This window comes from Scomber japonicus, chromosome 5, assembly GCF_027409825.1.
Source record: "Scomber japonicus isolate fScoJap1 chromosome 5, fScoJap1.pri, whole genome shotgun sequence".
In the NCBI taxonomy this organism is placed as follows: Eukaryota; Metazoa; Chordata; class Actinopteri; order Scombriformes; family Scombridae; genus Scomber; species Scomber japonicus.
Window position 1 is genome coordinate 26,959,306 of NC_070582.1, and position 16,281 is coordinate 26,975,586.

Below are 16,281 nucleotides of genomic sequence, written 5' to 3' on the forward strand. Positions count from 1 at the left end.
CATAGGTTGTCCGAGGTATAAACCTCCCAAAAGAGAAGGACAAAGCTGCATACATCGACCTAAACCTTTTTAACATCCATGATCAAATATGTGATGGATTGCCATCACATTTTATTTAGACATGTATGGTCCCAAAAGGATGAATCTTACTGACTTTTGTGTTGCCTTGACTTTTCCTTTAGTACCACCAGCAGGACAAAGGTGTTAATTATTCAGTGAAATATGATATCTACTCAATGAGTTTGACACAAAACTTCCCAGACAATGAAGCTCAGTGACTTTGGCAATCCTCTGACCTCTCCTCTAGAACTACCAGAAGGTTGACATCATTGAAACAGTCTAAACAACTGTTAGATAGATTGACAGGGAATTTGGAACCTATTAATGTCTCTTTAACTTTGGTAAACCATTAGTATTTCCTCCAGTGCCACTATTAGGTAATTTTTAAAAAATTGTCCAGTACTTTGCTTTATAACCAAATACTTGCAAAACTAATCCCATAACTCCCATTAGCCTCGGCTGTACTTTGTGTTGATTGCTAATTAGAAACAAGCTAAAATAAGATGTTGAGCATAGTAAACATTATACCCATGGCTGCCTCTACCATACAGGAAATATGAGCAAGTGCCCTGGGGCCATTGATTAGAAAGAGGCCATAAATGATGGGAGGGGGGAAAAAAAGTTTCTGTTGTTGTTGTTGTTGTTTGTCAGGCTCCATAAAAATAGGCTTGACCCGCTCTCTTGATGTCAATGATTATGGTCGCTGTTGGAAACCTAGTGTCCAAAAGGAACTATGGAGTTACAAGGTTACAATGTGTCAATTTGACAGCTGGACAAGTGATGATTGGTTAGTAGGCCACAAGGCACTGTGGTTACGCTGTACGTTTTTAGGTTTAATTGAAAAATGATCAATTAGCAGAAAATGGACAGCGCCAGAGGTAAACAAAAAAAAGCCCAGTAGGGCTGCCAAAAGAAAGAAAAAACAAAATGAAAAAGAAGAGAAAGCAGCCACAATGTTTTTTTAAATGCCCTTTTTCAAAAAGGCTAAACATGAAAAAGAGGAGGTTGGAACAGAAATTAATTATGGGGAGGAGGTGGGGGGGTGTCCCTCGCACTAATCCTCTTGATTATACCCTCTCAAATATGAGCACGTCACTAATTGTCATTGTGATCATCTTAGCACTGCTGTACTATAGCATCACAATTAGCATGGCTCTAGACCCTTGATCTTGTTATACCAAACCCCACAAACTAATGTGGTTATTTATGACGTCCTTTTTGGCAATTACACCTTATTTACTAGAGAGAATAAGCTCAGGCAGAAAAGTCGAAAAACTAAATGGACAGCAAGGACATTCAACCTCAAATGACAAAGTGCTGTTGTGTCTTAGTAGTTGTGTTTGTGTGTGTGTTTGTGCTCCTTTGTGTGTACAACATCCCTCAGCATGCCTTGACCCTCCTCCCCACCCTGCCCCACCACCAGCTGGTGACCATGGTAACGGCTCAGACATTTCTGAACCCCTGCTAGACAGAGGTGGTGAATAGAGCCAAGACAGCCTGTAAGACTCCAGTGATTAGTCTTATCAGCCAACAATAATGCTGCACACCTTCACCCTCACCCTCATCCCCTCCTAGCCTAACCCCTCCATCTAAGGAAAGCTCTCACACCCAGCCTTCTCTGTGCTGTTATAATTCTGGTGAAGCGTGGCTGTCCATGTTTTCCAAACCACAGCAAAAAAAAAAAAGAAAAAAGGAAGAAAACAAAGTGTGGCAGGTTGATAGCAAGTATCATGCACATGCCCCCTCTCAGCAAAATGCTTTTTGAGATAAGGGTCTGTGTCCATGCCATAAGCGCCAATGGCAGCCACCTCAGTAGGTAGATAAAGAGCAAGAATATCTGCACAACGCAGCGTTTAATTGAACACGAAGGAGGCTGAGAGGAGAGCTTTCTAATTATCTCCGTGCCGTGATAATGAGACAGAAAAGCATCGGGTGACATTTTGAATATGCATATTATGACTGTAATTGTGTGACGGCAGGATACTTGACTCTGGCATTAGAAACATTTTTTTGCATCCTCCCAGACTGGGTCCAGTCTTGGATGCACAGTTCTGCCCACTGAGCCAAAGAATTCACATTTAGCTTCTGATGCTATCGACCAGCCCTGGGCAACAATGGCCAGGCTTCCCCATCTCTCTTTCTCAACATGCACTTGAGGAGATCACAGACATGAAGAAACTCTCAGAGATTAAAACTACACAGTAATCTCACACCACACTGTATTAATCTCCAAGCATAAAAGTGCCATTCTTTGGCATGCACAAGTTTATCAAACTCCTATCAGATTGAGTTGGTCTATCAAACGATGAATGAAAGAGCATGAAGTGCCTATTGAAGAACTGAGTGGGTAAAATCATCTGCAGTATTAAGTACACTTCAATGTAAATCCCAAATCAAATTATGCAAATCTTCTGCTCTTATATGGAGCCTCTTGAACACATGAGATTAGGATCGTCTCTCTGGTCTCGCATGAGAGTTCAGTCTCACCGAGGCCTCTGTTCATGGAGAGATGTGACGGAGAGTCAACCAATGATAAAGTTTGGAGATCTGCATGTAAGGTAAATCATTCAAGACCTAAGAAACTAAAGGGTTATTGAGGAATCTATGGCCCCTATAAACTGCAGTGCTCACTGAACAATCTCTTTAGAGTTGAAACATGGAAGGAGTATTCAGCCATCCAGAAGTAAAATTCCTGTCTTCAGCATAGACAATGATAAGTGACAGGCAGTTGAAGCTTTAATGGAAATTGAACCTCCCAGTTAATTCATCAGTACAAAATATAGGTAACTAAAAATATGGTTATTAAAACAATCAAGAGTCTAAAATGGCACAAAGCAATAACTGTACATGAAAAATGAAGAAATAGAATATTTCCCTCAACTCTACAGAGAGTTTTAATGCTTTTCTGGTCATTGTTTTGGTTTTCCAGCCCATATCTTTACTGTTTGGTTCCATCTCATAAAGTTATGTTCTTTACAATTTGGGTCCTGATAGTGTTCCACTTGAAATGGCATAGTAGCAAAAACTATGCCATTAGTAGTAGCAAAAACAGTACTTTAACAGTAGCAAAAACAGTACTTTAACACAGAAATGTATTTCTTAACTTGTTTCTTGTATTATTCCTGCAATATTTAAAACTGTATCTAACAAAGTATCACTAACCTCAGTGATAAATATTCATATATAATATATAATATATTATATATAATATATAATGGATCCATTTAGATGTTTCACAATAAAAAAAACACCAAATGAATGCTTGTGAATGCTTTTATGAAAGAAATGCTCACTTTATATTAGCTATAATGATTACAGATGCTTGAGAATAGCTACCAGTGTTCAGGGAGTGTGTATGAAATTTTAAATCCTGTACAGAGAGAGCAAAGTCACCCAGTAAAAATAAAAACAATTAACACATGGAATTATAAAGGTAAATGATTGGTGACTGCTGAGAAAGTGTCAGACATAAATAGAAACAAAAATGGAGTTCAATATAATGAGAATGAAAAAGGTCATACCCATGTTAAACCCACACAGGTGGTTTTAATTATTTTGGTTAATTAGACTTAGCAGGTTTTTTAACTAATAATGAGAACGCTCACAATTTCAGAGAGCCTTTTGAAAACACATTTCAACTTTATTGGATGAAATCATAACAAAAGCTGACCCAGTACAGAGAAAATGCGAAGGCACTTGAAATGTCACGTTCTCCACTGGTTAGCATATTAGCTTTCAGTAGTTGGTGAGTAAAGTGTTATCATAACTGATAGAACTGGCCAGAGCTTCAAAATATAAAACCCAAGTTGTAATACACTTTTTTTTTATTAAAGATTCTTTAAATTTTGGATTTATAGACCATTTTCACACATTTTAAGTAAATAAAGTAAAAGCAAGGTGTAAATAGTAATTGCTATTGCTATTGCCATTGCTAATTGTCCTCATGAATCATGTCAGTGAGTGAGCATACAAAACACCAGAGCACTACAGCTGGCTCACCTAAACAAAATGTCATTATTGTTACAAATTCCACCTGTGCTTTTCTGATTCTGACAAGTCAAAATGCCATGAAAAGGGTAAATTTTGCAATTACAGTGGGAGGTTTTATTAATAGCTGTCGTGACAAAGTCCTTTTGAATTTGCTACAGTTCTGTATTGGGTATCTGACTAGCATCTTCTCCATAGTGGCTGAGACTCATGGGTATCTTAGTATTTAAAGCCATCTGCCATGCCAAACTGAGAGAAAAACATGATTTCTCAGGAGGGAATTTAATTAATTAAACCTGATGGCATAACAAAACTTTACTATTGTTATTATCCAGGAGTGAGAAAAAACCCTAACCCTAACCCTAACCCTTTCCTCATGTGAAAGTGGGCTCCTTCAGCTGATGATGACATTGGGTGAAATACTAGCTACCAGAGTATTGTCTCTTTTGATTACTGTACGCAGATACTGACCTTAGCTCATGAAAACATTCCATCACCCAGAGATAACCAATACCCAATTATCAAATCTTTAAGCATTTCCTCTGGCCTGGTCTGAAAAGTGATTCAGTTTCAAAATAGTGCTACTCTTAACATACATGTCAGTTGGTTGGGAAACGAAACTAAGTGATTCCTGTGATGTGATTATCAACTTTGTGACTTTAATTTGTGCTGCAACTTGATACCCTGTGGTGGCTCCACTTTATTCCTTCATAGCTAAAGTGGCAATAAAGGAATTTGTGAAATTCTATACCACTTTTGGCTTGCCAAAGGTTATCCAAACAAACCATGGTACTAATTTATGTCCAAGTGGTGTTACAAGTGTTGGCTGTGAAGCATCAAATAGCTAGTACCTATCATCCAGACAGCCAGGGGCACCACAGCACTTCCACCAAATTCATAAAACCATGTTGTTTACATGTGTTGAAACTATTAAGGAATCTCTTCTGCTCTCAGTCCTGCAGAACTGGTGTTTGGCCACGCAGTTCAAGGCCCATTGAAATTGTTGCATGAGCCGTTGATAAAGCCGTTGCCAAAACATGCTGGACCACATCAGTTCTTTAAGAGAGCATCTTCACCATGCCTCTGAGGTAACTAAAGAGGCAATGACAATCTCCCAATCTAAAATGAAAGGTCACTTTGATAAGAATCAAACGAGAGTCGAACAAAGTTTTTAATCCGGAGACTCTGTGCCGTCTTTCCTTTGTATCACTGGTTCTAGCCCATGAGTGAAACAGATTATGTTATTCGCACCCCAGATAGGAGACATAAAACTTGTGTCATGTGCCAGTTATCTAGTGAAACAGATGTGTCAATTTCAGTCAAGGTGTTGCCTGTAGCTTTAGCCTCAGTGTTGCCTTCTTACTCTCCCTGGGAAAACGATGCAAAATACTCTGTTCTGTGTGCTCGATTGCACAATTCATCAGGTTAATTGAAAATCATCATGCATTATTTTCAGATGTACCTAAACTGCTGTCTTGCAACATGACATTGTTTGTGATTGTCCTGCTATTAGCAGCATGCTTACCATGTGAACCCCACAAAAAGAGTTCAAATGCAAAAAGAGGTTGAGTATTTACTGAAGCATGGCCTTGCTGTCCCTAGTTCAAACTCCTTGAGCTCTCCCTGTTTGTTAGTGGCAAAGTCTGATGGGACCCCACACTTTTGTACTGATCTCAGGAAAGTAAACAGTGTTACCAAGCCAGATTGATTTCCTCTTCCCCGTATGTAATATTACATAGATAGGGTCACAAAGTAAGGCTTGCTCAAAGCTATTACTGGCAGGTGCCCTTGACATTCTGTACTTCTGAGATTTCTGCATTTATCACACCAGACAATTACCTGCAGTACATGGTCGTTGTTGCTACTAACATCTAATGCTGAGGGTGTTGTCTGGAGTAGCAAATTGTGAGGCATGATTATGTGATTGTCTACTTGGCTGATCTCATGTGGAACCTCAATCTACTGTGTGTCAGTGTTTGCAAAAGGCCTCGTTCACCTTGAGCCTCACAAAATGTGAGTTTGTGAAAGCTACCATAATCCATCTATGCAAGCACATTGATCAGGGTCAGCTGTGTCCTGTAGATACTAAGGTAACTGCTATCTTTAAGTGCCCTGTTTCTACTACTAAGCAAGAACTGTGTTGTTTTCTTAGCTTAGCTGGTTACTACCAACAGTTTTGCCTTAACTTTGCTTCCATTGTGTCCCTTTTGACAGACTTACCTCCTGTAAGAGTTTGGTTTGGGAAGTAAAGTGTAAGCAGACTTTTCAGACTGTAAAAACCCTTCTTAATAGTTCTCTGGTGCTGTTGGCTCCATACTTTGCAGTACTACTCAAGTTTGAGGTTGACACAAGTGGTACTAGAGCTGGGGCTACAGAAAGATTCCTTCAGCATTGATCATCCAACTTAATACTTCTCTAAGAAGTTCTCTGCAACCCAGCATAAGCAGAATTGAAAAGGACATTCTAACAATGGTCTATGCCCTCCAGCATTTCAAGGCTTACTTTTTCTCGACTCCATAGCCGGTGATAGTTTGTACAGTCCACAAACCTCCTCTGTTCCTAAACCTTATGTAACCAATGACCAAAACTGGTTGTGACAATGTTTTGGCCAATGCCCTTTCACACGCACTTTAGGATGACACAACTATGTTTGTCATCTTAATCTTGTACCCATACAAGTCAACTGTGTAAAGATATGAGCTGGGTCTATATAGGTGGCTCCCACACTCTCTCTCACAAGACCTAGCTTTTTATTTGTTGTTTTATTTTTATTTGTTCTCTTATGTTATTATTTTCTTTTCTTTAAACATGCGTAAACATTGTCATCATGTGTTTTGAGGCCAGAGGTGATTCACAGAAGATTACTGCTCACATGTTCTGCTGCTCACCTACACACATTTTTCCTCACTGAAGGTCATGGTTGCATGGTCCCACTGCTAAAATTGGTCCCACTGCTAAAATTGGTTACATGGCGGCATGTCAATGAACGCTTCCAGCTTGGAGAGGAAATCAAAAGTATGTGATTGGATATCAAAAAGTTGATGCCAAGGAGCACATTGCCGTTCAACATCAAAGCGGAGGAACCACCAGTGGGGTCAGAACAAACTTCCCCTCTGTGTCTAACCTCTATTATTGGAAACTGTTCCACAATGAGATTGAACTCTGGTAATGGATATAGACACTGGGTAAATATGGGTAGTCTTGTGAGCAAAGAACACATCAAATTACACATTTTATCCTTTCTGGTTCATCAGTAGTCTAGCTAACGCTAGACCCTACCACAAGTGAGGTAAGGTCTGGCGAGGAGCCGTTCATTTCCTCGTATTTGAGGCGGGATCAATGAATGTCGATCAAATGCTTCTGTACGCTACTGGACAAACTTACAGCCAATCATATCAACGATACACAATGATGTATTCAGAGCCTGTAGGGAGCAGCGTGAACACTTCCTGTTTATGAAGGGAAAATCATGTAGCGCAAGTTTTAGTTCTTTTTTCAAAGTGAACTTGCCTTCCGATTCATTTGGCACACAATCTACTGCTGCTTTGAACGGTTGCTGCACCTCTGTGGCCTCCATGCTGGATGTAAACAGAGTTGCTCTACGGTCGTCATCATCTTGAGCCCGCCTCCCCGTTCTGTGATTGGTTCCCTATCTCAGGCAAAAATTTTGTCTTGGTGGCCATGCTAACTTTCTGAGCGAACTGGAATGTCGCTGTAAAGAGAGCATGGGTTTACCCAGGCTAGTTCATCAGTTCATTCAGAAAAAATAAACATAGATGCAGCCACAGGTTTAAGGCAAGGATTTAGGCTGACCATGTGCCGCTGTCTTATCTATCAATAAGAAGTAACAAATTGGCTTCAAGGTTGCGGTGGTTGCCACTTGAAGGTCATGAATGGAAAAACGCAAGGCCTTCAGGGTTCTTCATGACTCTCATCAGTTTAGCTGCCACATCAGTTTGGGTTAATGTAATGGTTCAGCTCTGAAACATTATTAGTCTAGCATCCATGTGGACACCTCAGTCACTCAGCAGGCAGAAAGGCTGGAGCAAGACTTTGTATCAGAAGCCATTGCTAGAGGTGAAGTGTGTGACTGTTATGCATTTGTTTTTGCCCTTCAAAGTGTAATTTGGCCTTTTTTGACTGTTAATGTGACCTTTCTAATGTTCCTTATGAATATCACATATTTCTGCAGGACAGGAACACAGTGATATTTCTGTTCTTATAGTGATGCAAGGTTGAAATTTCACTGTCTGGTGTAAGTAATGGTTGGCTTTTGTGTACAAAAAAGCCAAACCATTGATATCATTGGTATTCTCTAAGTTAGCCATGGTCATTTTGTACTTTGAAACAATGAAAATCATACTAACTAGTGAAAAATCTGATTTTCAAGCAGAAAGACGATGAAAATAATATCACATCCATCATGAAATCTGGACACAAATTAATTGATTTTAATGTAATTGTATCTGATGGGTTCCTGATGGGAACACCAAGCTATTTTCATCAGTGACAGACTGATATCTCCAATTATACTGTATATCACACTTTTTATAAATCCTTTATGTACAGTGTGAACAAGACTAAGACTAGACTAATCTCAGTCATTGTAGAACCGGGCACGTGCACTAGCCTCATTTAGCTATAAATAGATGAGGATGCCCTTAACCAGCCACTTTCATATCAATACACTGCCTAATCCACCGGACTTCAATCTGTCAATGAAACAAACAGGAAAGAAGAAATGCAATTTCACTGACTGTGTTGCACCGACGAGGTTCTCAAACAGCCACAACAGCTGTCATTATTCATGGCTGGGTGGCTCTTTATACCATCCTCAGGTGAAATGAAATACATTAAAATGACAGGCTCATCTTTCTCTTTCTTCATTTATACCATACTAGAACAGAGCCCGATCAACAGGTGCCTTTTCTGAACAGGCCAGCTTGGCCTATGACTGCTACTTCAGTGAATACAGTTGATGTGAGGTGTGAATGAGTATATACACCAACAGCATGAAAGAAACTAACATTCAGTCACACACAGATGTTATGAATAATACGCTAAGTATTCTAATAGTAAATACATGTTCTTTTCTCATTTAAAGTTAAATAAGGGCTGCAAAAATAAAATGATGTGCATCGTGAAATAAAGTGGACTGATAATATTGGGGTCTAGATCATTCCTATTCTGTTCCTTCAGTGCGGATTTGAGTGGTTATGTTTTCTCTAAAGATGTACTTCACAGCACATGAGACAAACTGGTTTTGAATTGCCCATGGAAGTATTTCCTTTGTTTTATGCGCTTAACAACCTGTTGACCTGAATGTACCTGAACGCCTCCTGTGAAGTCACTTGCTGCTGATCTGCTAAACGTGCTGCTAACGCTATGCTTTCTGTCTAAACATGGGGTCAGAGTGCCCTGAAGTTCCACCCTGTCTCCGTACAGAGTGCAGTGGCTCACTGATTTATTCAAAGTTTATTCATATTGCGTGTTCAAATTGTACCAAATTCGACACTACGCTCTATTTGCTCCCCAGTAATGCACCCGCCAAGTGTAGGTCGATCAGATGAACTGTTCAAGAGATGAAGGACATACAGACATTCACACAGACAGAGATTCCTTCCTTTATAACACAGATATGTGAACACTTTTATGGAAACATGTACAGAAACCTCTGAGAAGCAATAATCTCTACTATGTCCTTTCAGATGTCAGGACTAAATGTGGACATAAAACCACTCCCCTCTGGAATAAAACAGGCTTGGTCGTAACCCTGTCGTTGAGGCTTTCAAGGCTGAAAAGCCTGAGAGAAAGTATTCCACATCCAATAGCATAGAGACAAAGCAGCGCTGCAGAGCAATACCCTGCAAACTGGCTTTCTCGGAAAGAAGGCTCTTTGACTGCTCAGCCAGAGGAAAAGAAGCCATTACCACTCAGATTGCCTTCAGGGCCTCATAACAGCCAGGACAGAGAGCTGACATGAGGGCACTTTTCTGAGGCAATGGATAGCAGAGACATCATCACCATGCTGTTAAGAGGGAATCATGGCCTCTATATTCTCAGCAGATCACACACACACAGCCAACGAAGAGACCGGGGTCAAATGTGACTACAGCTATCGCACAGCAATTACTTGACCGATAAGATACGATATAACAACAAGAGAGGAGAGAGCAGAAAGGGTTAATGAGAAGGGGGTAAATGCAGGATGAGGTACAGACCTGTTTCCTTGAGGAGAGCGCGCTCTTTAGACGGCTCTGGCGACCACCCTTACCCGCTTCAGAGGTTTCCCGGCAGCTTCGACGCAGCGTGGTGGCACTGGTTTCAGGATGGTTGGGCAGAGGGCTGGAGAGACAGCAGCAGCGTGTTAGAGCACTTATCCCAGATGTTGGATGAATTGTTTGGTCAACATGTTAGGAAGAGGTTGGGTTTATATAGTACTTAGAAAATCCTGCAAAAATACTCATTAAAACTATCAGGATTTTCTTATCAGGACAGAAACAGCATGTTAAAACCACTTCTCTAGTCAAAAAACATGAATCTGTTACTTGGATTTCTGCCCAAGCACCTATTTTTAATAATAGGAGGGCCATAAATAGAGATGTGACGCAATCAGAAATTTCTTTTACCATTTTTTTTTTAGCATAACAAAATGAGAGTTGCAGCTAATCAAGCATTTTTTATAATGCGAGGGGTCCCTAGAATGGGAACCTTTTTTCTTCTCTATTTGATATGTTGGAACATTCACTACAGAGGAGTCCATACACACAACTGCATTACATAATGACGACAATACAGCTTTAACCCCCAAAACAATCAAAATGATGTCAGTTGTTTAAGTGAGATCATTCACAGTTTTTCTCCATCACATAACTGCAGTTAAGCAGTTAAACAGTAAAAACCTTCCACTAGAGAGTTACATTTTTGTGTTATATTTTGTTCCTTAAGGTTGCTGTAATTTATACAGCATTTATGTTCTACACTTATACTATACCGCCAGTGTCAAAGAAACAATGACCCAAGGATATTCTCTCACTGATGTCCATTAAAAAGCATCAAAAATGGCTGACTTGACTAAGTCAGACAGCTCACATTAGCTTCGAGTAAACCTTTTGCACAAAACAAGGACTGTGCATTTTGTCTGGATTTTTGTCTCCCATCACTTACATTGAAAGACATTAGACATTGATATTTATAGGGAAATATGAACAGGAGGAATTTTTACAGTATTCAAAATGTGTCAATGTGTTATTTTAAGATGGACTTGAAAAACTGTGAATTTGGCCATTAATTTGATTCTTCCTGCCAGGTTAATGCCCATGTGTGTGAAACATTCCCCACTGTAATGCAGACGTTATGTTTTCTGACTAAAGCTGACCACAACATTTCAGGATGATCTCAACTGAGGTTTATTGACAAAGTTCCATGAGAGTGATGACAAGTAAACTGATATTTACGACCAAAAAGTACTAGGTCACCCATTTAGTTTTTATCTCATGGTAACAGTGGGTTTCACTGATACCATCCTTGTTCATGATTTTACCTGAGGTAGAGGACGCGTGCTATCAATCCATACAACACGATGGCCAGGAGCAACGGGATGACGTAAAAAATGGCAAAGTCAATGAGGTAGATGGGCAGGTAGAGCTCCCGCTTCACCTTGTACCCGCACTGCACATGTCCGTCCTGGCTCACCTGCATGTCACACAGATATAGATATAGACACTGCAAGAAAACATTGGGGTGGCTCAGAGAGTCTCACTTTGAGATGCATGTAATACTGTCATAGATGCAATCGCTTACATCTGCACACACATAATAAAACTGCTCTTAGAAATGGCACCGAACTCTTCAAAAGCTTTTCACATTTCCCTGCTGTTGAACCAGCATTTATCTTTCAAATCACAGTTGTTTTCGTATTTCCCTTTTCATGATTCATATACTTACTGAAACACTATGCAAAGGCTACTGTTGTCTGCATTTTCAAGGACTGCCTGCAAGTGTTTTTACATAGCAATTTAGTTTGTAGAAAATGTATATTTTACCAAACATTATGTGCTCTTCACTTCTATTCTCTGTGTGTGTGTGTGTGTGTGTGTGTGTGTGTGTGTGTGTGTGTGTGTTTTCTAGTTGGTCATTGTGGCCACAGACACTAACATCTGTCCTCTGAAAAAAAACTGATGCATAAAAATTAGTCAGTCAGTAATGAATCTGTTGTTTCCCTCAGGCAGTTAATAAGAAAATGCAGAATATAAAATGTGTTTCTTGACCTGAATGTCCACCAGGAAAAACCACAGCATGCAGTAGACGCAGGTGAAGATCCAAACTCCGGCAATGATCCGCTTCGCCCGTGAAACTGTACACACCGTCTGAGCCTTCATTGGATGGCAGATTGCTATGTACCTGCACATAGTGAGAAAACAATTTTTTCTTTTTTTTTTTTTGTCCCACCAATCTGTTGGTAAGTAGGTACCTCTGAGATCTTTATACAATGTGTTTCCCATGTTGTGATCGTGAGTAACGGCAGCTCAGGTGTCAGATTTTCACACTTCAGCCCTCCTCTATAGCTGAATATATATATCCTTCCAGAAGTTTAAAAAAAAAGCAGATTATATTCTTGAATGTGAAGGACCATATGAGGGTTTTTGCACACTTTACATAACTGTCAACCATTTTCCAAGGTCCATCAGTTTCTGTTTATTCTACAACAGCATGGAAGGTTGTAGATTCTTAAAACTCACTGAGATTGTTTGTTTTGTTCTAATCTATTACAGACTTATCTAGCCAATCTCATTTTCTGCTGCATTACCACACAACACTGTAACCGTGACACTGTCCTTCCAGCATGGCTGGATCTACCATACGGGCAAGTGTCTAGGGGCCCTTGAGCAGAAAGGCGGCCTCAATGATGGGAGAGGAAAAAAATGTGTGTGCTTTTTTTTTCTTTTTTCTTTTTTTTTCAGGGTCTACAGAAATATGACACACGGCTTAACTCATTCTAAAGGTTGTTTGGGGGGTATGAGCTTCAGTGCCGAAGGGCCACTGGGGGTACTAGTGTAGCCATGCCTTCCAGTTACTACCAATAGGCAGCTGCTATAAAGCCCCCTTGGCCAAAAACACCCCACATAACGCCTTCATTCTGACTGCCATAAGCATTTTAAACAAAAAATGAAACAACAGTGTACTATTACATAGCCACCTTGTCCGCACCCATATCATGTATTATATTCTGCTTAAATTATTTACGCTCTATGTTTTTATTCTGCTTTGGGGAGGATGTATTCTATGTTTGAGTTTTGAATGGTGAGCCAAGTCTAAGACCATTTTCTGTCACAACAGACAATAAAGTTTCTGAATATGAATCTAATACAGAAAAGCAGTGAGGAAAATATTCTTTGTTTGTAACTCGTGGGTCCTAACAGGTTCTAACTGTTGAAATACAGCAACTGAAATACTTTTGAAACAATGATTGTTACAGCCTATCCCAATTTAAATTTGGACACAGAATGTTTCATACTCCAACCTTAGGTAAAAATGATTTTTTTTTTGTGGGTTGTGCATTGCATCTACCAGAGTACTGTCTATCCTCAATATATGTGTGCTTTCTTCACATCTTCACTGGAACATAAGTCTGCTGAGCTGGTGCACAGTCTGTGCAAATAGTAGATTCAAGCTTTGTTTTTGCAGGCTTCCGTGCAGAGTGTAGGCATCTACTGTATGGGATCATAAATATACTTACCAATAAGGTTTGGAACTAGGTCTATCACGATAACTACTTTTGTTGGACAATATATTGTCTCAGAAATTATTGAGATAAACAATATTATTGTCATTTAAAGATAATTTTATACCACTGATATAATGATAATATAATAGCATAATAATGCAAGGGGGCATGGGGGAGGATTTGAGAGTGGGCGCTATGCTTCAGCAAAAGCACAGGCCGCCATTATGGTTGGGGACAGAGTTATTTACCTTTCATTATTCTGAGACTGGGATTAATGCCAAAGCATCCAAAATGTTGGTATGGCCATTTAACATTAATTTATAGATGCATTAGTAATTGTTTTGTTAAGACCATTGCTGTATTTGTTTCTCCATCAAAGCCAGGTGGTTCAATTATTAATTTTTTCATGCAGAATACAGCAAGATTATACAGAGCCCAGGAGGAGCCATGGAGAGAAAAACCACTAATTTGTGCTCTTGATTCAATTAAGTCACCCTCATGCCATTCTTTCGTCCTATGTACACCTTCACTATGGATTAAGATATGTCAATATACTTCAGGTTTTGACATGTAGGCTCAATACTGTGTTATATGTAAGACCCCTTAAACATATCTGGTTGTTTTACCCACTCATTTTCCACATATCGGCACATGAAGTAACTCATACTACAGGGGAAATGTCACTTTCTTCAAATTTCCATGTGTTTGTTGCCCTTTAAAAAGGGGGGAATAGGCAAAGTAGATAAATCAAGAACACTAATTAAATAATCAGTGCACACAAATTAATAAATCAAGGGCACTTTTTTTTTTCCATGTCCCCTCCTGGTCTTCTGTAAGATTAAATCATGATCGAAACATCATATTTTCTAGGATTTAATGTGCAAGACAGTTGAGCAAGAATATTTGCAGCTCTGCAATACTTCAAGACTGTCATTGTTATGTGCATTTAAAAATACAGGTTATTTCACACACCAACTGTCAGTATCTAGATCCTTTATTTAAGTAGAGTCCCGGCCAACTTAAGGGTCCCGGCTACCACTGACTGTCTTTCATATTGTGTCCTTGTTCACATGTAGACCACCCTCACCTCTCCACAGTGAAGGCAGTGATGGAGCAGGATGACACGTTGATGCCCAGGTACTGCAGGTAGGTGATTCCCAGACAGCCGGCGTGCCCAAACACCCAGGTTCCTGTTAGACTGTCCGAAACGTTGGGCAGCCCTGCCGCCACCAGCACAGTCAGGTCAGCTATGGCCAGGCTCACCAGGTAACAGTTGGTGGGTGTCCTCATGTGGCGTGCGGTGAGCACCACGAGGACCACCATGATGTTACCCACGATGCCCACGCCGCACACAAGCAGGACCAGGAACACAGACACCGTCTTGTACTCCAGGGACTCGGAGACAGCGACGGTGGGGGTCAGGGAGATGTTGGTTGGGGTATCAATTCTGGAGCTCACGTTGTCGGCCATGTCTGCTAGCAGCTGGCCCTTTTTTGCTTTTTTGTTAATCAAAGGCTACATTCATTGATTAAAGCTAAGTGTACTGTGTACAGCTGATATGCTTGATAAATGAAACTTGTGAAGCTTTAACATAATTTGGGTTTGATTGTGTTAAGACAATGAATCAGATGTAAATTTGTTTTTGAGTCTTTAAGAATTGAGGAAAAAGAAAGAAGCACTGTCTCAGTTGTCTTGTCTTTGATATTTCCTTCCGTCCTTCACCCTCTCTGTCCACCTCACTGTCTTCCTTTAAACTAATGTGGAAGAGTGACAAAGAATAAGACGTCAAAGGTAATTCTTCCAGGACTTCCAAACACCACTCAGTCCCTTAATGAGTCACCTAGAGATAGAAAATGAATTTAATTAATTGGACAAGCGGGGAATAGACCCTTTGGTTTGGTTTTGTGTCATTGTGTAGCCTTCAAATGAATACTACTTGGAAGCAAAAGTGCTCATGCAATCAGATAAAGTGTGAGGTGGTCAAAACAAAGGGATGGAAGGATGCGGGTGGGGTGGGTGGGTCAAAGAACAATTAGATTGTTAATTAGATGCTGTTTGAAAATGAAGTGCTTTGCAGAAATCTTGGAGGAAAAGACCCGCTTATTGTTCTCTGGATGGAGTATTTTTTTTAGATGATGAGAAATCGCTCGTTCAATATTGACATTGAGCTAGAACTCATTCCTGACGAGACTTGAGCAAGGATACATGAGCCCAGCCTAATCCATTAATGACTGATGATTACAGCTGATTGGGAACTTTTAAGTGCATCAACACAATACTTCAATTTCTTTCACCGCAATGTGAATTTGTGAGGGTAATTTTCTTTAAGTTCTGATTAAAAAAAGAAACATAAAACAATTTTCATTATTCATCTGAAAGACTTATCACTTTTAAACTGTGAAGAGAGTTTTTGGCCACATTCTAGTACCTTGGCTATTCTGCTGGAAACAATGAGTGTAGAGGACCAGGATTCCAAGGCTCTTGTTTATTCTGCTTTGCTAGCTCAC

General features: G+C 39.9%; 1 protein-coding gene across 1 annotated transcript in view; it reads right to left on the minus strand.

Annotated features, from left to right (window-relative positions):
- trhr2 (thyrotropin releasing hormone receptor 2) overlaps positions 1–15,244 on the minus strand; it is a 71,109-nt gene extending 55,865 nt beyond the window's left edge. Inside the window, exons 1-4 of the mRNA XM_053319965.1 lie at positions 14,862–15,244; positions 12,318–12,450; positions 11,591–11,742; positions 10,269–10,392 (exon numbers count right to left, since the gene is read on the minus strand). Coding sequence (XP_053175940.1) covers positions 10,269–10,392; positions 11,591–11,742; positions 12,318–12,450; positions 14,862–15,244 — 792 coding nt within the window. The remainder of the gene's footprint in view (positions 1–10,268; positions 10,393–11,590; positions 11,743–12,317; positions 12,451–14,861) is intronic.
- Positions 15,245–16,281: the final 1,037 nt, after the last annotated feature.